Source organism: Budorcas taxicolor, chromosome 21 (assembly GCF_023091745.1).
Source record: "Budorcas taxicolor isolate Tak-1 chromosome 21, Takin1.1, whole genome shotgun sequence".
NCBI classification, from domain to species: domain Eukaryota; kingdom Metazoa; phylum Chordata; class Mammalia; order Artiodactyla; family Bovidae; genus Budorcas; species Budorcas taxicolor.
In genome coordinates this window covers 35,337,392-35,359,164 of record NC_068930.1, presented here as the reverse complement: position 1 = coordinate 35,359,164, position 21,773 = coordinate 35,337,392, and the positions used below count along the sequence as shown (strand labels likewise).

The 21,773-nt window shown below is 53.3% G+C and overlaps 1 protein-coding gene across 3 annotated transcripts in view; it reads right to left on the bottom strand.

Annotated features, from left to right (window-relative positions):
• Nucleotides 1-21,773, bottom strand: part of TMEM266 (transmembrane protein 266) — a 126,877-nt gene that overhangs the window by 39,976 nt on the left and 65,128 nt on the right. For all 3 annotated transcript variants that reach the window (XM_052659665.1, XM_052659666.1, XM_052659667.1), the window contains exons 4-5: nt 7,041-7,195; nt 4,108-4,181 (exon numbers count right to left, since the gene is read on the bottom strand). In XM_052659665.1, coding sequence (XP_052515625.1) covers nt 4,108-4,181; nt 7,041-7,195 — 229 coding nt within the window. The remainder of the gene's footprint in view (nt 1-4,107; nt 4,182-7,040; nt 7,196-21,773) is intronic.

The window sequence follows — 21,773 nt, the reverse complement described above, 5'->3', positions numbered from 1 at the left end:
GTGAATTTCACCTCAATAGAATCCTAATAATAATAAACAGAAGGAAGAAGCAGCAGCTGCCGCCCCTGCCTTGAGGCTCCCATCTACAAGGTCAGCCGTAGGCTAGCTTTCCCCTCTTCCAGGAAAAGAAGCTGGGCCTCTCTGCATCTCCACCCTGGCTACGGAACAGGGCCAACACCCCATGACCTGCACTCAGGCCCTGCTGCAGGGTGACCCAGCCTGGCTGGGCCCCCAGGCCTCATGGAATCTCAGGAAGAGAAGCAGCTGGCTTCCCCAGTTGCAAGTGACCACTGGGCGTGGTCTCAGCCAAGGGCGGTTTGGAAACACAGTTTGCACAACTGGATTCGGAAGGCTCTGTCCCGTCTCAGTGCTACAGGGCCGCATGGAAGCAGGAGGAAGCGGGATGACCCTGCCTGACACGGCCCAGGAAGCTGCCGAGGCATCCACACTCACCTCGTGCCCCTGCAGGGATCCTGCCTGGCCTGACTGCATGTGGGGCGCCTACTCTCACTACACTGAGAAGTATCTGCCTTGCTGCTGAAGAGCTTGGCCTGTTGGAATAGATGTCAGTTCCTCAAACTGAATTACCATATGTAAAAGAGATTACCAGTGCAAGCTCAATGCACGATGCTTCATCATGGAGGATACCCCAAACCAGTGCTCTGGGACAACCCAGGGGGATAGGGTGGGGAGGCAGTGGGGAGGGGGGATTCAGGATGGGGGGACACATGTATACCTGTGGCTGATCCATGTGGATGTATGGCAAAACCATCACAATACTGTGAAGTAACTAATTCTCCAATTAAATTTAATTAATTGATTTTAAAAATTGATGTCTTCACACTAAGCCCAAAGCAGCCTCATACTTCTCTTCAGACTTAGCTCTGTGCTCTGGGGCGTCTTCCCTGGAGCAGCCCCTGTTGCTCTGAGACGGGCAAGGACGGGCTGGCGTTAGCACACCCACCCAGAGGCCTGCATCCGTGCCGCCCATCTTCCTGAAGGCCTGGCAGTTTTCTGAGTTTCCTAACTCACAAAATGTCCTGCCCAACTTGGGGACTGTCCTCAAGCTCAGCTGAGATGTGGGGTGGGACGTGGCTCAGGACTAGGTGACCGGCTGCCTGGCCCCAGGAGCCCTTTGGGTGGGACCTTCCTGGACTCCACACCCACCCCTGGCTGGCGGCCATGGCCCTGGACGCTCCCCAGAGGGACAAGGGCCAGCCCTGAAGGGGCGGCATCGGCTTCTCCCTAGGCGAGGGGGGGTGCTGGGTCTGTGGTCAGAGGTTTCACAGGGTTGGGCCTTTTCTTTCTCAGTTGCTGGCCCAGACCTTTCCCTCAGATTCTTAGTCTGCTCCCCGCCTGCGTGCACCAGGGCCAAGGGGGGTGGGCCTGCAGCAGCGACACACCAGACAAGAGTCCGGAGCCTTGGGCCCCGTTTTGGAGGAAACTGGCTATGTGACCCTGGGCTGCGGTCCTCATCTGCATGGTTTTAAAGGGACGCTTTTGGCATTTTCAGCAGGCAAATCTGCAAGCCCGCTCCATGGCGGAGGGACAGTCGACTTCCGCTAGAGGTGCCCGTCATCGTGAGAAGCACAAACACCTTCACACACTTCCAACCCTAAGGGGAGTAGGGGATGGGGGCCTCTATGGCAGCGGTCCTCAAGCTTTTTGGCACCAGGGACTGGTTTTGTGGAAGAAAACTTTTCCTCAGATGGGCAGGGGGGACGCGTGGTAATTAATGCGAGCCCGAGCCACAGGGAGGGATGGGAACACAGATGAAGCTTCGCTCCCTTGCCCTCTGCTCATCCCCTGCTGTGCAGCCTGGTTCCTAACAGGCCTTGCCCGGGTCAGCACTGGTCCACAGCCTGGGGCTGGGCCCCCTGCTCTGTGGGACGGCTCTAACCTCTTCAGATGCTAGGAGCTCCGGGGACACCCAGGCTCTCGAGCTGGGCTGCCCCTCATGAGGGGCTGGCTGTGCTGGGGAAGGCAGGTCTCCCCTGTTACTTTCCTTTATCCCTCTATTATTCCTCTGTTACCCCCACCCCCCGTTACTCCCCTGTTACCCTCTCTTACACCCACCTTACAGCCCCACCCTCCCCATCTCTGCCAAGGTCCAAGGTCACAGTCATTCTCCCCCAGCCCCCAGCTCTCCCTGCTGAGCCTGTGGGAAGCCCAGCCCCCTTCCATGGTGTGGAGACAGGGCGGGGGGCGGGGGGCGGGTGAGGGTCTGAAACCACGATGCCTCTACACAGGGGCTTGTCTGTTTCAGGTGGCTCGTCTCTAGCAGTGACAGGAAGGGAATGCCAAATTAACGCTGGGTAATAAATTCTGTGAACCCAATAAAACCAAAGCGGAGGGATAGATGGAAGAACCGCAGCAACTGATTAAACATTTTTGTTGGCAGCCACAGACACATGGCACATTTTCCAAGGCTTTTGCATCAAGCAGACATCTGGCCACAGCCCGTGTATGTGTGGGAGGGAGCCCCGGTGAGCTGAGACAAGGGGGCCCCCCAGCCGGAGACAAGGACCCTCCGAGGGGCAGCAGGCTGGGGAGCAGGCACTATCTGGGGGCCGAAGCATCTCTGGGGCGATGACCTTGGTGAGCTGGTGGGGACACCTCCCAGGAGGGGGAGTGTTGGGTCTGCCCCCTCAGTCTGAGCCCAGGCTCGCAGGCCAACTTCGTGGGCTGCAGGAGCCGAGGCCCGGGAAGAGAATGTTCCGGGTGTGGAATGCCTGCTGCCCAGCCCAGCACACACCACGCCCAGGCTAAGGATTCTGGACTCCAGGCATATGGGGCCTGGGCCTCCCCTGTGTCTGTGAGAAAGAGTGCATGCCACTAGCCAGTGTCAGAGCTGGCCCACCGAGAGCCCTGGGCACAAGAGGATCCCGGGTGCCTGACTCCCCGGGTTCCCTGATCACATCACAAAACACTCTCTACTTCCATCCCTCCACCCACCTCACTGCTCTCCCAGAGCACGCTTCCTCCCTTTGAGGCCCTGCTGTGCTCTGGGACTCAGAGTCCCCTCTGCTTCTGAGCTGGTGTGAGCTGTGTGTGTATGTGTGTGCGTGTGTGTGTGTGTGCACAAGCCTACACACCTCCCCAACAGGCTCTGCACTGTATTCCTTTCTGACTTCCTCCCCACGCCTCCTGACCACGTTGAGAGGCCCCAGTGGGACTCTGCCCTGGGGTAATCTGGACCTGCGGCAGTGCGGGGTGAGGGCACACGGAGAAGGCCAGCGGCCAGCTGACTCAGGCCCATCTTCCGTTAGGAAGAACAGGGCTGCCACACAAAACTCTCTAGTTCTATAAAGACCCGCCGCCCACAGGACGAAGCCCAGTCTTCTCAGCCTCCCCTGCAGACCCTGCCGGGAACAGCCCCAAGTCGATGCCCCGAAATGCAGGCAGGGGTCACTGTGACAGGCCAGGAGTCGCTCAGAGGACTGGCCACTCACCCTTCCGTCAAGGCAGAGAAACTGGGCCGAGATCCTGGTTCCCATGCATTTCAGATGCACTCAAGGCTATCAGCTCCCATCAAAACCCAGGGCCCTTGGGCTTCCAGGTGATTTTTCCCTCTTATCTCACACACAGAGATATGGGCTGGGATTTATCAGCTGACTCTAGCAATGGCAAAGGGCATCTGTGCTCCCTGACCCCAGACACATGCCCCTTTGCTCCCACAGAAGGGTCACAGCTCAGTCGAGCCAGACCCTGTCCCCCCTGAAAACCTGGGTCAAGTCCACTGCCTGGCCCATGACTCCGCCTCTCTGCCTCCTGGGCCTTGGCCCCCTGTCCCCCCAGGACCACACCCACAGTCTCCCCCCTCCAGGCCCCACCCGGCCTCTGCCTGCTCCTCACCAGCTGCATGAACCATCTGCTCTCTCTCAACTACCTCCCACTCAGCCTCACCTTCCAGAAGTCACCATCCACCCCTTACCTGGACGACGTCTGCTCACCGTCCGGGCCACCTGTCGAGGCCCAGCACACAACTTCACTCCCTGTATTGCGTCTCCCTCTTTGCAGCCTCGAGGGTCAAGAGACTAAAGCTTTGTCTCCCTGGGACAGGAGTTGACCTAAAGAGATGGTCACAGGGCCCAAGTCTCAACGCACCTCCGAGAAGAACACCGAGAGGATGACCAGGCTGATCCAGTGTATCACGCCGGCAAACTGGAACGCACTGGAAACTGCAAGCACAGTAACGGGGGTCAATTTTAGGAGTAAGGATGAGGCCCATCAGCAAAGCGGGCTTCGTGGCATGGAGGCGGGCCTCCAGGAGCCCAGAGAGTGAGCATCTGGATTGGGAAGCAGTCGGGCCAGAGAAGGTGAGGGAGCTTTAAGGGCTGTCTGCAGTGGAGGTGGAGGGAGGTGGGTGGGTCTGTGATGCTGTTTTCCCTTCTATCCGAGAGGCTGCCTCCATCTCCCCACAGGCTGCCTCTCGGAGTTCCAGCTCGGTCCCACCAGCTGCTGTGGGCTTTGTGCCCAGAAAGGAGCCTTCCAGAGGGGGCTTACAGAGACATCCAGGGCTCTCGGACCAGGGGAGGCAGCTTTGGTCAGATCTAGATGAGCGTTCAGAAATCCCCACCATAACTGACCCCCAAAGCACTGTGCACTGTGAGTGGGATTTAAGGCAAGCTTTCTTTGACTTCTCATTCTGAAAATCCTGAGTGGCTGAGATGTTAGCCAGAGTATTCTGGGGAGAAGACTGGAGCTGGGACTGGCAGAGGGAGCTGGGGGTGGGGAGGGGATGTCAGCCTCCTGAAAGCGGCACAACTTCCCGCCTCCAGAGTGTGAGCAGGGAGCGCCAGCAGCCACTGAAACTCCCACCCCACCTTCCACCAGACAGTCCTTGGCACTAAGGCACCACCTCTGGGCTCACAGTATAGGAGCCCTGAGGCTAACAGTAGGGTGCTGGGGCCCAGGACAAGGGCAGGTGGGCTTTGATAGAGAGAGGGCAGAAGGGGATGCCGCTCAGAGGGCCAGCCCAAAAGAGACAGTGGTAGTAGTGGGTGACCTCAGGCAGCGTGGCAGGGCTGAAACAAGGCGCAGGAATGCTGCTGGGAGCACGCTTCCCTACTGTGCTCTGGCCAGGCCTGCTCAGCACGTAGCTCAGCTCCCCTGGGAGCCCAGGAAAAATGCCCTGAGCCATCAGTAGGGCAGGCTGGCCAAAGAGAGGAACCCACAGCATCCCCAAAACTCTGAGATGGCCTGCCCTAGCGGGCAGGTGGAAACAAAGTCCTGGACCATGTCCAGGGTCAGAAAGCTGCAATGCCGGGTTCCAGGTGGGAGTCTTTGGGGCCCCTTGCTTGAGGCCAATATGAGCCTCAGAAGGCAAGGTCTGCCCCACTGTGGGTCACATGAAGATGAGTGGGAACTGGGAGGCTGAGGCCTGCGTGATTCTGAAGGGACCTCCAGATGATTCTGGAAACATAAAATCTCTCCCCATTATTTCTCAAATGAATTCCTGGGCCTTTTTTTACGGTTCGCTTTAGAAGAGCAATAAATCTCTGATTGTGCATTTTATGGAATTTAAGATGCCTTTTATGAGCTGCTATTGGATCTCCCACCAAAATCAATCTCCTGGATACATAATTTTAAGCAAAATTCCAGTGTCGGCCGTGTTCTCGGTCCTACCCAATGCCTGAGCGGCCAAGGGCCCTGGGTATAACCCACAACAGGGAAAGAAAGACTCTGTTATGGTCAGACCTCATAAAAAGCAGATGGAGGGATGAGTGGGAGGGAAAATAGACAACACAGTATAATTGAACACAGGCTGAGTGTAAAATCAGCGCTGGTTACTTTCTGCTGGAAGATACGGTGATTAGAACCAAGGGGCCACCAGCTGTACAAAGCCAACGAGCCTCATCAGACAAAAGCAACTCTGTACTCTCCACCGCCCTCTTGGAGAGGAGGGAAGGCTAACAGGCTGGCAGGAGCTTTGATGGACCCTGAGTGCAGAAACTCCAGTAAAGGACCTGGGGGCAACTGAGAAAACAAGTCTAAGATGACAGAACAGGTCTGGGGGTGGCCGGATCAATAGTTCTGGATTTTGCCAATGGATGGGAAGGAAATCTCTCAGAGGGCCAACAAGTTCATTTCTTTTTTTATTTGCATTTGAATGAACCATCCTCTGACTAGGGGACCTCTGGGGATCCAAAGAGCACTCACTCACCCAAAGCCAAGAGTCAAGGCCCTTGGCCCTTTGTGCTGGTACACCAAAAGGGATCTACAAGGGGCTGGGGGCAGGAAGAGGACCCTCTGCTCTGATGGCTGTGCTGCCAAGGGCACCTGGAAGGACAGAAGAGGCCAGCAGGCCAGCAGCCACCACGTGCATCAGGCTCCCATGAAAGTAGGACAGACACCAACAGGACCAGGGTGAGGAAGAAAACTGGCGTGCCGACTCGACATCCCAGCTCCAATACCTCTCACCAAGGGGAAGTCTAACTTTGCCCAAGCTTCATTCCCATATCCATAGAAAGGGGTAACAGCCGTCTTGCCTGTCTCCCAGGGTTGCTACTAGGATCAGATGCACGGAGAAGTGCTTTCAAAATGATCACGTTATAGACACGTAACCCTGCCAACTTACAACTGGTTAAAAATACAAGGAATCCTAGCATCGCTGGGCTGCTGTCATTACAGGTTACTACCAAGTGAGACGCCTCCACACGTGGGAACTCTAAGCTACGGAAAATCCCAATCTGGAAGATTCCAAATGGGAACAATTGAAAAAAAAAAAAGGTGCACACAGGGGTCCCCAACGTTTTGGATCTTATCAGTGGCTGATCATGGCATGCTGGGGAGGGGGAGTGAAGAGGCCACACCGGGTGGATGGGGGGAGCAAACCGATGCTGGGGTGACAGAGAGAGAGGCTGCCAGATGCTTTCTTCCCCGTGGTCACCCCCATGAGCTATGGGGCTGGGGGCTGAGGGCGTGGGGACAGCCGTCAGGCCGGGGGCAGATCTCACTGGTGGTTGGGGACCCCTGATGGATGCACATGGAATATTAACATCAAATGTGTTTGCATATGTATCTCTCTTGCTACTCACACTGGAGAAGCTTTATATCTATTAGAAGTTCCAGAGTCAGGAGAATCACCACCAATATTACACAGGTTACCAGGAAACCGTTGACACTCGCACTGAGCAAAAATACCTGCCACACGGCTGCCCTCTTCCCACAGCACGGCTTCAGCCAGGTAGACCTGCGGGACAAGAGTGGGGGAGGGAGCATGAGCGGGGGAGGGCCCGCCGCAGCCCTGCTCTCAGACCCTGCCCTGCCCCCACCACCTCCCACTGCCCGGCTTGCGCCTTCTTCACTGGGGCGCTGGGCAGAAACATCTCACTGAGATGCAGCTTCGTTTACAGGCTGACCCGGGCTGCTCACAGCGTCTCCCTGCGCTCCAGTCTCCTCCTCATCTTTAAAGCGGGAACAAAACCACATCTCACAGCCTTGTTGTAAAGATCACAAAGGTCAGTGCAGAGGCTGGCTATGTGATAAGTACTGCATGAATTATTATTATTATTATTACACTTATTACTATAGGGCTTCCCTGGTGGCTCAGTGGTAAAGAATCTGCCTGCCATGCAGGAGACCCGGGTTTGATCCCTGGGTGGGGAAGATCCCCTGGAGAAGGGCTTGGCAACCTACTCCAGTATTCTTGCCCGGAGAATCCCCATGAACAGAGGAGCCTGGCGGGCTACAGTCCATGGGGTCCAAAGAGTTGGACACAACTGAGTGACTAGCACTTTCACACTTTCACTTTATTATTATACTTCTGTGCAGTGTCAGAATGGAGCACACATTCTACATTTAGGAGACCCTCAAACCACCTCTAACAAGTGCTCAGTGAATTAATAAGCGAATTTTCTTTTTTTTTTTTTCCAGTTACATAAGAAAAGATTTGAAGTAGATCTTTGCTTCTCAAAGCAGACTGTAAGAAACATTAGTTCCACAGAACATTAATGGTTGTTACTCAATAAAAAGTTTCCATGGTTGGGTAAGTTTTGGAAAACTTGCGTCAAGGTTAAATGGATGATTTTTTTTTGCAGGACATTTTAGTGCCATTAATACGCTATCATACACCAATGGACTCCAAAAGGAATTACAGGATCAGTGTTTCCCAAGCACACTGTCCCATGGCACACTTTTGTATGTAGCATCTGGAGGGACTAGTGGTCCATGGACCACCTTTTGGGAAACGCTTGACTACACAATCGTGAACAGACTTAGACATGCAGCCACCAGGGACGAAATCTATCCTGAGTAGGCCTGGATGTGGAGGGAAGGCAGAGAAGCTCAGAGCTGGTAGATCTCTTAGCACACTTGATCCACCACCTTCAGGAACACAAGACTCTGGTGATAAGGGGATGCCTCTAAGACGGTCTTGGGATGGTGAGGTCAAAACTCACTGCCTTGGTAGGTTATTTATAGGCTGGACCCGCCTGCCTGCCTCAACAAGGAGGAATTAGGTGCTCTGGAGCACCAATGGCTGGGGCCTTCTCGCTTCTGGTTTACCTTCCATCTCCTGGGGCCATGCCAAAGGCATTCTAGACCTCTGCTTCCCCAGATGTAAAACTCCTTAACCTCCAGGGTCATTGAAAATTAAATGAGAAAATGCATGTGACCTGGAAGGAAACATGCAGCTGATGACGATGGTGATGGTGGTGATGATGGTGGTGGTAATGATGATGATAAATTATCTGATGGCCCAAAGATTCAGCCGTCACCCCTGTTCTTCCTGTCCTGCGGGAGCAGCCTGCTGGAGGCTGCTGCACAATGGCCAGGACCCTCCCTCAAAGACCCTGAGGGTGTCGCTGGAGGGGGACTCCTGCCTTGACGAGCTTCCTTCTCCCCAAAAGAATACTGTGGGTGCTTCCAAAAGGAGATTTCTTCCTCACAATACAGATAGGGAAGGCTCGAAGGAGGCCCCAGCTGTGGGAAGGTGGGGCAAAGCTCGTGGCTCTTCAAGGAAACCCGGCTTATTCAAATCTTTCTTGGATGTTTTCCAAAACCTATGGGAATGAACGGTTTCCTTGGCTCCAGGGGAAGAAACTGGGGGTTCAATCCCCAGCCTCAGAAGCTGGTCCCAGGAAGAGGAAGGGGAATTCCATCAGGTGATGGGGAAGGATGGGAGGCACCGTGGACCGGCAGAGGGTGACTGCTGTGACCCCCCAGCCCACGGCCAAGAGTGTGGCTGGGGTGAGGGGTGAGGAGAGCTGCCAGGTAGAAGGGAGGGTTCTCACTGGGGACAAGAGTGAGTGGAGGCCAGACTGAAGGTGGGTTTCAAAGTCCTCTGCCGAACCACCTCGCTCCACCTTCCTGAAGGTTCACCAGGGCTGCCCACGACCCTGGATCTTAGCAGAAAGGTCGAGAAGCAATTGGCGGCCCATGACTAATAGGCTGCAGGATAAACCTCAAACCAACACCACGCAGACCTCAGGAGGGTTGCCAGAGAAAGTACAGGACAAACAGGTAAACCTTGGATAAGCAATCAACAATCTTCTGCTATGCGTGTGTCCCCAATCACTGCACTGGGCTTCCCAGGTGGCTCAGTGAGTAAAAGAATCTGGCCAGCGGTGCTAGTGGTAAAGAACCACCTGCCTAAAACAGGAGACATAACAGAAGCACATTCAGTCCCTGGGTTGGGAAGTCCCCCTGGGGGAGGGCATGGCTACCCACTCCAGTACTCTTGCCTGGAGAATACCATGGACAGAGGAGCCTGGTGGGCTACAGTCCATGGGGTCGTAGACTCGGACACAACTGAAGCAACCGAGCAAGCAGGCATGCCCAATCATTGCACGCTTAGGCTAAAAAAAAAAAAAAACACAACTCATTGTTTATCTGAAATTCAAATTTAACTGGGTGCCCTGTAACCTTATCTGCTAAATCTGAGAGCCCTAAATTCAGAGCAGAGGGGGCTTGAGGTGGGTCTGATGAGGGTGGCTGGGATAAGTCAGAGGGATGCATGGGAACTCTGGGAAACAGGTGAGAAGCCCGCATCAGGGATGGAAAGACCAGGAGAGGGACACTGCTGGGAGGACTGTGCGTCTGTCCGGGAAACCAGGAAATAAGCACTAGGGTGGCCAGCTCAGAGGGACAGCCATGTCCCACCTGGCCGAGGCCCAGAGAAGCCTAAAGGCTCTGCCCACAGGGGCTATCAGCTGTGCATGCTTTTGTGTGTATGAAAGATCCCTTTGGATTAAAAAAAATTATTTATTTTGCTGCACCAGGTCTTAGTTGAGGCGTGTAGAATCCTTATTTGTGCTATGTGAACTCTTCATTGTAGGATGTTGGAGCTAGTTCCCTGACCAGGGATCGAACTAGGGCACGCTGCATCAGGAGCTCAGAGTCTCAGCCACTGGACCACCAGGGAAGTTGGACCCTTTGAATTCTAAGGCAGCCTTGGCCCTCATCACCGACTGGCGTCCTCTCCTCCTGGTCCGTGCTGAGGGGGTCATGCCTTCTTTTCTCACCAGCCCCCTTCCAGGGGCCCTGTTTTCATCTTTTTGCACCTCTCACCCTGGTTCTCGCCCAGCGCCAGCTGCCTCAGCACGTCCTCTGGAAGCTTCCTGCCGCCCTCTGCCCTCCTGTTCACTCCTCCCCAAAGCCACAAGCACTTTCACGGCCCGGTCCCAGAGGAGACCCAGCTCCAATTCCACATCCTCCCTGAAACCCAGTCCAATCGTCTGCGGCCCCTAAACCGATGCCATTTCACTGTCACCTGAAATCTGAGGCAAGTGCTTTCCATGTGATGAATAAAAAAGGGCAGCTGCCAAGGCCATTTGCCAGAGCTGCTGCCATGCTGGGCACCAGAGGAAGACACGCCTGTACGCCCAACACGAGCAGGGGGCACCTGGTTCTCCTCTGTGCCTGCGCATCCCCGAAGCATGGGGTGTACCCCTCAGAGCCCGAGCCTTCCACCCTGAGAAGTAGCTCTGGTACTTCAAGTAGCAGTCTTTACCTCTAAAAAGGGGACTCCAAGCTTGAGCTGCCTCCCTGGGAGGGAAAAGTCATCTTATGTTGCCACTTCAAATGTTAAGATGTTGCTTTTTATTTTCTTGGGCGGTTGGGAAAACTTCCTAAGCGGACCAGGGTTAGGTTACTGGGAAGTGGTCAGTACTCAGTGGGGACATGTAGTTTGAAGCTGGCAAGGCGGGCTTGGCCCTGACACCATGGCATCCCTTAGGGGGCAGGACTCAGGAACCAGGCTAGGGAAGGTCTAGAAGTCAAGTGCATGCCGGACACCCTAGGTGTCCTACCCTAGGCAGGCACTGTGACCCAGACAGGCAGCGGCTCTAGGGCTGCCCTTCCAGTGGGTGAGAGTCAGACCATAAGTGTCACGAATGAGGAAATTAGGAATTTCCCCAGTGGTCCAGTGGTTAAGAATCCACCTGCCAATGCAGGGGACATGGGTTCGATCCCTGACCCGGGAGGATCCCACGTGCCGCAGAGCAACTAAACCCCTGCACCACAACTACTGAGCCTGTGCCCCAGAGCCCGCGCTCGGCAACAAGAGAAGCCTCCGCAGTGACAAGCCCAGGCACCAGAACTAGAGACTAGCTCCTGCTCGCCACCACGAGAGAAAGCCAGTGTGCGGCGGTGAAGACCCAGTGCAGCTGAAACGTAGATAAATGGAATTAATTCATTAAAACAGGTTAGGAAATGAGATAGTGTGCGACAAGGCGGTGGGTTCTGTGGAGGAAAAGAGGGGCATGAAGGGTGGCATTTCAAACTAGGCGGTCAGGGTAGGCCTCGCCCAGAAACTGCCATTGTGAGCAAGAGCCGGAGGGAGTGAGGCTGTGCATATCTGAGGGTGCGGTGGCGGTGTACTGGAAACAGGCACTGTTTGTGGTAAAATTCTATCGGACTCCCAAGGAATCTCTGACAGAGTAAACACCAGAAGGGCAGGATCCGGGAGCTGGGCTGGGGGTGGGGGAGGTGGGGCTCCCCCTTTAGGGTGGGGGCAGTTTACCTAAGCCACCCGGGGTGGGTGCTGCAGGCGTTCCCACAGCCCTGGGGCAACCGATGCAGTTCCTAAAGAACCCCAAGTGAACGTGTTAGTCACTCGGTTATGTCCGACTCTGCGACCCCATGGACTGTATAGCCCAGCAGGCTCCTCTGTCCAAGAAATTCTCCAGGCAAGAATACTGGAGTGGATTGCCATTCCCTTCTCCAGGGGATCTTCCCAACCCAGGGATTGAACCCGGGTCTCCTGCATTGCAGGTGGATTCTTTACCTTCTGAGCCGCCTTGGGAAGCCCCTCAAAACCCAGGGCAGTTGCAAACAGAGCCCAAGACTGCCTCAGTCCTGCGTTTCCACTCCCGCACCAGCCCAGGGGTCCCCGGGCCCTGCTCTGCCTTCAGCTACCGTCCCTCAACCACGTCCATCTGGAAGTGACTTCCTGCGACCCCTCTGTTTGCACAAGTTCAAGAAATGTGATTCACACACGCTCTATGTGAACCCCAGAGCAATACACGTGGGGGTGGACTCAGCTGCAGCAGGTGGAGGGAGACCACCCATCAAGGAAAGCACAGCATCCAGGGATCCAGTAGCTGCTGAGGAGTGGCTGCCTGGGGCAGGGACGCTGCAGTCCACATCCAGCTAGATGGTTCTCAACCTTGGCTGGTCCGAGGACCACTAAGAGAGCTTAAAAACACCCTGGTGCCTGGGCCACACACCATATCATTCAAAACACAGCCTCTAGGGTGGGACTCAGGCCTCAGTAATTTTTGATCTCCTTGGAAGATCCCCTGGAGAAGGCAATGGCAACCCACTCCAGTATTCTTGCCTGAAGGATCCCATGGACAGAGGAGCCTGGTGGGCTACAGTCCATGGGGTTACAAAGAGTGAGACACAATTGAGCAACTAACACTTTCACTAAGTGCAGTTGAACTTGAGAACCACTGTCTTTGGTCTCTGATGCCCAGTGGACTCTGGGAACCAGCAGCAGCAGTATCACCTGGGGCTTGTTAGAAACGCAGATTCATGGGCCTCCCCATACCCATGGAATGAGTGTCTGCATTCCAATGAGATCCTGGGTGATCCGAGTGACAACCTCTGCGGTGGCTTTAGCAAGAGGCACTGGGCAGCTCAGGATGTGGTCAGGGCATGGTCCGGGGAGACTGGGTGCAGAAGAGATGAGGCAGTGAAGGCAAGCAGGTCCCCGGGGCTGGGCGCAGGACCCAGTACCGAGGAAATGGTGAAGCAGGCAGGCCCCCCGGGGAGCAAGAAGGAGCGCTGATTCTCACTGAGACTGAGTGTGTGTGTGTTCAGGGGCATCGAGGGCTTCCTTAGCCCAGACCTAAGGCTGAAGCCAGAGTTCCAAGCAGGCTCTGGGCTTCCAGCTCCCTGAAGAGCAGGACCGTGGGCCCCAAGTCTCCACGATGGAGGCTGGGCTGAAGCAGCACACTTCCTGGCTGCCCCAGTGTTTGGAAATCCCAAGCTGCTGATAAAATGTCCTCTGAGACTCAAATGATTCAGACATTTCTAGGAGACTCTGTCTTAGCAGAAAAATAGAATCTTTCTAGCTTCATAATGTCTCTGAGTGATTAAATAATGACTCAAGGAGTTGCATGGGCCAAAAGGGAAATCAGCATTGACTCTTTAATTAGAGAAGATACTTTCCTCCATCTCTTGAGCATCCAGTCCTGTCCATCAAAGCCCTGGAGTGGGTTTTCATGGTGGTGTTATCCCCAGGAATACCACCAGAGGGCAGGCGTATCTCACTTTCCTATCTTGGTGCAGTGACAGCGAGGGGACAGCTCCAGGAGGCTGGCTTGGGCTGCCAAAGTCTGTAAATACCAACAAGCAGATGGCATCTCCTGGCAGGCAGGCGCGTGTCCTACTGTGAGGGTCCACCAGTCACTCCTGAGAGCTCAGAGAAACCCTGGAGCGGGAGGGGAGGTGAGTGCCCTTACTGCTTCTGCTTTATATACTTAGGTATAAAAGTTTGAGAGAATGACTTTTAGAATGTGAGAATGAACTCTGGCAAGTTTCTGATGGGACCTGCATACGAGGTCAGGCCGCGTGAGTGGCCCAGAAGGAGGCGGCTCCAGGTCACTGCTCCATCAGGCAGTGTTCCCAAGCCTGGCACCGAAACAGCCCTGTTCTGAAAGGCAGAGCAGAGCTGTGCACTGCCAGGACGGCAGGGGCTGTGTTTGCTCCTGGGGGGTCTGGCTTCTCCCACCCTGGCAATCTACAGCGTGGCTGCCGGGCTGGTGTAGCTGGGAGGATGCACGATGGGGGAGAGGCAGTGTCTAGGGTATGGGGACTGTGGAGACCCCCACGCTATCTGAACAGGTGCTCACAGGCTGTGGACAGTCAGTGTCCCTGGAGGAGGTGGAAGATCACAGAAGAGCCTGTTTCTCTGTGAGTGGCCAGACCAGATGGCTGCATATCCTACTGCATGGGCATTTTCATCCCTCAGGTGCCCAAAGAAAGGGGTTGAAGTTGAGGCCTTAATGAAGTCTGGGGCGCTGGGCCTCCCCGGCTCCACCCCACCTCAACTCCAGCCTTAGGCTCACTTGACCAGACCACTGAACCTTCTGGCCTGCAGAGCTCTCTGAGGCATGAAAACCTCGGCCCTGCACCCAAACAGTGCTCAAACCACAACAGTGTGCACAGCGTTCCAAGGGGCGCACGGACCCCTGAATCTCACTACTAGGTCTTCTAAGGACACCTGGGGTATAAGTTTAAAGCCCGGGACTGCGCAGTCTGAGATCCGCCCCTCCCCACCCCCCCGCCCAGGCCTTGAGATAACTCTGTTGCTGGACTCTGGTGGTGGTTTCATCAGCAGACCATCCAGTGGCCCCACTTTTCTTTACTGTATTCACTCCAGATGATTAAATTTCTGTCAGAGAAAGCCACAACTTCTGGCATTGCCCTGGGTTTTATTTGTATTGATTTCACAAACACTTATAAGGCATTTACTATGTACATATGCCACTCTGAGCACTTTACAAATGTTAACTCGTCTAGTAGTTTTAGATGACAATTCCTTCAATTTTTTTTCCCCCTCTGTTAACAAACAGTGGGGAAAGTCAGACTTTTCCATCTGTCTAGGCTTTGGTACTAACTGCGGCCCCACCACTGCCTGAACTCTGAGTGTTATCTTTGAGCCTTAGTTTCCTAAGCTTCCAAATGGGAAAACTGTTATTTTATTGCAGGAGTGTTATACTAAAATATTAAAAATAACATGTAAAATCTATAACATAATGCTTACTACACCATTCGTATCTATTATTATTTCGATGTGTGGACATTAGAAAAGCGATCAATCATCTAAATGTGGGCAGTTTCCACACCCGTTCCACCCTGCACACACCCGTTCCACCCTGCACACAGTTCATCACGTGCCCGCTAAGTGCCAGGACTATACTGGGGGCTCAGCACATGAGGGCACTCAGGGCATTCATCTATATGGAATCTGCAGCCTTATAAGTTAGTTCTGACTCCACAACGAGCTCTTAGTCCTCGACCATCCTGAAAAGCTGAACATGTCAAGGGAGAGGAGAAAGCAGACGAGGGAAATGAGCTTACACGTGAAGAACTTGTTCAAAGGGACAACCATCCTCTCAGGAGAACCGTCAGTCCAACGCCCACAGGGACACACGCGTGTGTCTTTCTCACTCTCACAGGGAGAATCAGAGCAGCAGGAGGAGCACCGTCAAGCCCCGTCGTTCCTGCACACAATCACAGGAGGCACGCAGAGCACACACGCTCAGAAGTGCAAGCGCACGGCACGCTGTGGTCTCGGGGCCTCTCAGGCTGGAGGTGAGAGGTGACCCTCTCAGCCCTTGGGGGAACTGGAGAAACTGAAGCTCCCGCTGGAACAGCTTCGGTGCTGCAATCAGAGCTAAAGCGTAGCCCCAGCACCTGGGGGTGGAGGGCAGTGTGCAGCTGGGGTCACAGGAGTCTGACATGGCTTGCTCCAGAATCTCAGATAGCTTGCATCCTGGAAAATGCCAGCTCTGGGAAAGACAGCAGGGTGCGGTGGCAAGAACCCAACCCAGGAGCTGTTACCCCACTTGACAAGCCATCCACCTCCGTCTGGGAACACAATGACCAACACACACCATTGACCCGCTGCTTGGGGAACTTGGGGCATTGTCCACACACCTCTGAAGGGCTGCCATGGGTTCAAGCCTACGCAAGGGAGAGAGTGGGGTGCTGCTGGACCAAGTGGCCGCAAGACTCTCTCACCTCCTGAGTCCTTAATTCAGGAACTGGCCAAAAGTCCAAGAGTCTTCTTTGTGCCAAGCTTTGCGGGCAGGGCTGCCTGGATGAGGTCAGCTTCCTACCCAGGAGGTTAACAAGTGCGCTACGATTTTCAAGCACTCCCTCCCCACTTCTCTGTCCAGCTCTCTGTGGTTCTGAGCTGTGGCTTGGCAAATCCTGGGTCAGCCAGCTCCCTCTTCTCTTTGGCCAAAGTTCAGATCTCAAGTGCCTCCACAGATGACTGCGCCCCCCTCCCGCCCCAAGCCCATAAATTCAGCTCACTTTCCTTGGGGACCTGGACTTGGGTTTATGTCCTCACCCCGCCCCCCAATCTCACACGCACCCCGCAAAGATGGTCAGAGGCACTCTGCCGCCACCTAGTGGTCTCCAGCGGCGGCACACCCTGCCCCTACTCGGGTGGGGAAAAGAGGTTTATTTTGCTGAGAAATATCGGTGATTCCAGCCATTAAATTAAAAGACGCTTACTCCTTGGAAGGAAAGTTATGGCCAACCTAGACAGCATATTGAAAAGCAGAGATATTACTTTGCCAACAAAGGTCTGTCTAGTCAAGGCTATGGTTTTTCCAGTGGTCATGTATGGATGTGAGAGTTGGACTGTAAAGAAAACTGAGCACTGAAGAATTGGTGCTTTTGAACTGTGGTGTTGGAGAAGACTCTTGAGAGTCCCTTGGACTGCAAGGAGATCCAACTAGTCCATCCTAAAAGAGATCAGTCCTGGGTGTTCATTGGAAGGACTGATGCTGAGGCTGAAAACTCCAGTACTTTAGCCAGCTTACATGAAGAGTTGACTCATTGGAAAAGACTCTGATGCTGGGAGGGATTGAGGGCAGGAGGAGAAGAGGACAACAGAGGATGAGATGTCTGGATGGCCTCACCGACTCGATGGACATGAGTTTGGGTGAACTCCGGGAGTTGGTGATGGACAGGGAGGCCTGGAGTGCTATGATTCATGGGGTCACAAAGAGTCGGACATGACTGAGCGACTGAACTGAACTGAACTGAACTGACCTTCCTAACAAATAGAAAATCTTTGCAGTTCTTGGACTACAGGAAACAGGCTAACTGTTCTTACAAGAAAATACTTTTCGATCTGAATTAAACCTCTATTCCCTGTTTGGGGCATCAAGAACCCTCATGGAAGCCTGAGACTACTAAAAATATACAGTCATGGGTCACAAGATCAGCTTGGGTTCAGGGACAGCTAGTGTGTCAAAGGAAGGGACGGAGTTTTATTATAGACAAATCTCACTGGCATTGAGAAAATGGATTAAGGAAACTCTTTTTAACTTTTTTCCTTCCTTAAGAGAAAAATGATGACTCAAGCTTTACAAGCCAAGTGATACAGAACTTTTGGACTTTGCACTTGCAAGGTCATGGCACAGGAAGAACTGCCTTTTAACCCAGAACCCCCCAAAACTGTTTCTTTTTCTAAAAGGATGCTAAGAGTATACTAGCTCAAGTGGGCAAGGTTCTGAGGCAAGTCTGATTTATTTCTCTTAGAATGATTTTGTGGAGGGTGTAGAATTAGCCAGGATGCTCAGTGGTGGGCCAGTCACAGACCATGGCCTTGACTTCTGAAGCATGAGAATCCTGGTCCCTTCCTGTGATTCTTCCTGGACCCCACATAGGTCTGGGACTAGCCTCCACCTCTCCCCAAACAAAACTGGGCTTCCTCTTCTCTTCTAATTTTATCTTTAACACGGCCTCATCCATCCATTTACTCGCTCAGGTCATTCCTTCATTTAATCAACACCTCTCTGTGATCCAAGGCTCAAAGGATCCGATCCCTGCCCTGAGGGAGCACTTGATCCAGTACCAGAGGGAGGCTGGAGAGTAGAGCAGAGCTCAGTGTCACGAGTGCTGAGACAGAAGTAGGTCAAGGGCTATGGTGCACGGAGGTGAGACCCTGGCCTGGGTGGGGTGGGGGACAGGAGACTTTCTGGAGGGGGTGGTCCTTGGACTGCAGAGTATGGGGAGAGAGAAGGGACTCTGGGGTCATGGCTCAGAGGGTGCCTCTCCTCCTCCCTCTGTGCCTCCAGCCTTTGTTTGCCGGCATGTCTAAAATTATTTCAGTCGTTATTTAAAGATGTTGCTATGTTGGCCCTGTCTTCTCTTCCTAACCTGACATCTCACAAACTATTAGGTTTTCTTCCTCTGACTGTGAAGTTGCAGTTATTTCAGAAATGTGCCATTAGCACCATCACCAAGCAAAGTCCCTTTCTGTCTTCCCAACCTTCCTCCAAACTTCTCCCATCTGGAGGTCTGGACCTGATCAACCAAGTCAGACCTTGTAGACCAGTAAAATATAACTAATTACAAAAGGCTGAATAGTTTTCATTTCTTACTTTGTCTTGGTATTTTGACCAAGACGATCCTGCCTACTCTCCCACGACTCTCCCTGCACTCGCTTTTCACCAAAAGAAGGGGCGCACTATCTGTAGGGCCACAGAGTCTCCTGTATAAAAGGGGGTGACAGCCCTTGCTTTCATTGCCTTCCTCCCACGTATCTTGTCCCCATCACTTTTCCTATGGGCTGTGCGCCTCCTGAGGGTGGAGACTCTGGGCTTCTCTGAATTTTCTGTCTTCTGTGAAGCTAACCTCCTGTCTAGCTAACCCAGACCCTGCAAACCAACCAGGCCTTCAATGTAGTGAAGTTGGTTAAGAAAAGGTAGAACTCCCAGTCTGTGCCATGAGTTATACACCTGCAAGCCTGGTGTCCCTGTCCTAAAGGTGGACAGTTGGCTCACTGAGAAGCAGCTCTGTATTTCACGTTCCCACTGTTTAATGGGGTGATGTTCCAAAGGCAAGCGGGCCAGACGGGGCTCTAGTTACATGGAAACACTGGGATCGTGGACACAGGTCAAGCTGTCTCCAAGTGAAATAATCAAGTCAAGCAAGTTACTGAAGAAACAGTCTGAGAAGGCAGACATGTTTCTAGATCTTTTCCAAATCCAACAATGACTATAAAGGGAAAAGGAAAGCCTCATTCTGGATCAAAAGCTATGCATGAAGGCTTGGGTTCCTTAGAGGCCCATTGGGTAACATCAATGTGTTTTAGGAAATGACCCAGTTCAAGGGGTGGCCCTGATTGGGCTGTGGATTCCCATATCCCTTACCATGTGACCCAATTCTAGCCAATGAGACATGAGGAGAGAGCAGCTAAAGAATTCTGGGAAAGTTCTCTGTTGCTCTTGAAAGAGAATGATGGGTCACCATTCTTTCTCTTGCCAGATATGTAGGAAGATGATGTGGCCAGATAACCATGGCAGCTCTCTCAGAAAATAAGGGGAACCTTACAGCATCAGGATGAAGCCAACACTGCTGACGGCAGAGCAGACAGACGGAAGGAATCTGGTCCTTGTCTCTATTGTTGAGGGTCTGGACCAACCTCAAAGCTGCGCTGGCTCCAGGTACTTATGGAGTGGGTGCATTGTGGCAGCTCAGCTGGGGTTCAGAACGTGCTCAGGCAACTCCTCTGTTCCCCTCTCTCTCCTCTAAGTGTCTGTTCACATCTGCAGACACGCACACAGATTTGTGTTTTAGCACTATCGAAGGAGGAAGTGCATGGCTAGGGGGAAGACGCAGGGAGGGCAAGGATGATGATGGTGGGGAGGTAGTGGTGTCATTGGCAGGATGTGCCAGGGCAGCCCCTTGGATTGAATTGGAGACCTGGGTGAAGAGAAGCAAGAGCCAGAAGCAAATAGGACCTGAGTGGTCTGGGCTCACAGAAGCTTGATAGAGTCTGGGGGTGAGGAGAGGCTTTTCATCCCTACCCTGCTTGGGTATACTGTGGCCTTCTGGTTTCTGAAGCTCCTGAACTGGGCACGAGCATTCCCCCAATGTACACTGTTGGTGGCAGTGCAATGGACGAGAGGGAGCCAGAGCAGGGGAGGAAGGAGGACCCAGCTCCAATGGCGACTATGCCTGGCTGACTGGCTTTGTGGAGCACAGGTGTCTTGGAAACCGCTGGCTGCTGTAGAGGCAGGAAGGAGGCTGAGGGCCATTGTAAAGCAGTCAAATGCACATGTGACTCACTCTGGCGACAGGTTGGGGAGGACAGCCAGGTAGGTCTAGATCCACCGACTGGGGCCAGACAGAATTCTCTTTTGGGAGAAGACAGTTCAGTTTTGGGTCCTGTCGCGTTTGAGATGGCCAGAAGTCCTGACTGGGTACGTAATGGTTCCTCAGGCTGGATTTAAGTGCTTCCACCAAAAAAACTATTTTAAGCAATGATTTGGGTGGAGACTAGAACATTTCTCAAATATGCAGTCCACTCAGAGATAGAAGAACAGATAATTCCACAGACATTTGTTAAGATTCTACATGTATCTGGGATCCTGTGAAGATGTCCAGGAAATAATTGTATGTGAGCCAGGAGTTTGAGAGAGAGAGAGAAAGGAAGAGAACTGTGTTGGAGACATGGCTTTGAAAGCTACAAGCTGAAGAACGTTAATTGTAGTCATAGAGGTCGATGCACTTACCCAGTGGATAGAATTAGTAGAGTGAAAATGGCCAAAGATAGAAAATGAAGAACCGCAACATTCAAGGACCAAGCAGAGAAAGAACAAGTTTTAAAAGGCCTAGAATGGACAGCCAAAGGGGCAGGAAGTTTGGAGAGTGTGATAGAGCAGCAGGAGATGGTGTCTCAAGATGGGGGAGTGGCTGACAGTTTCAAATGCTGGACAGAGGACAGCGGAAAGATCCTGGTATCATGGAGGCTGTTGATGATCTTGAGGAGAGTTTCCATGCAGATAGGGCTGAGCTGGACTGCAGTAGACCAAGGAATGAACGGGAGGGGGCAGAGCCGGCAGGGTGAGTGTAGATGAAGCTTTTAAGAAGTTTGGCTGCAAATGGGAAGACAGAGATGGGAGCAGCAAATGGGATGTGGAGTCGGGGGAGGATGTGAGAGACCTGAGTGTGTGATGAGTCAGACTGAGGATGTTAACTGATGCAGCAAAGTTCATGAAAAGGCGTTAGGGGAGGGGAATCAGCACTCAGAGGTAAGGTGGGCCCTAGAAGGGAGGATGCGAGGGACAGAGTGGGTGGGATGCAGTTCCTCTGTGACCGTTTCTACTTCCTGAGGGAAGGAGGAGTTGAGGTCATCTGCTGGGGGCAAGGGATGGCTTGCGGGGAATGGGAGCAGTCTGAAATAGCCATCTGGGGACCAGGAGTGAAAGCTCACCAGGACAACAAAGGACTGTCAGGCAAAACTGAGAAACAAGCTGAGACTGCAGATCATGAGTCTGGGGAAATGCTATTACAGACTAAATGAGTCCTTCTCCCCCACCCCACCCCCCCAATTCAAATGCTGAAGCCCTAGGCACTGGCCAGCCCCCCAACACTGCAGGTTGTGACTGTATTTGGAGGTGGTGCTTCTGGGAAGCAATTAGGTTTAGATGAGGTCAAGGTGGCCCCCATGATGGGATTAGTGCCCTTATAAGAAGAGGAAGAGACTGGAGCTTACTCTCTCCACTCATACAGAACAAGGAATGGCCATTTGAGAGCACAGCGAAAAATTGGCTGTCTGCAGCCCAAAGAGAGAG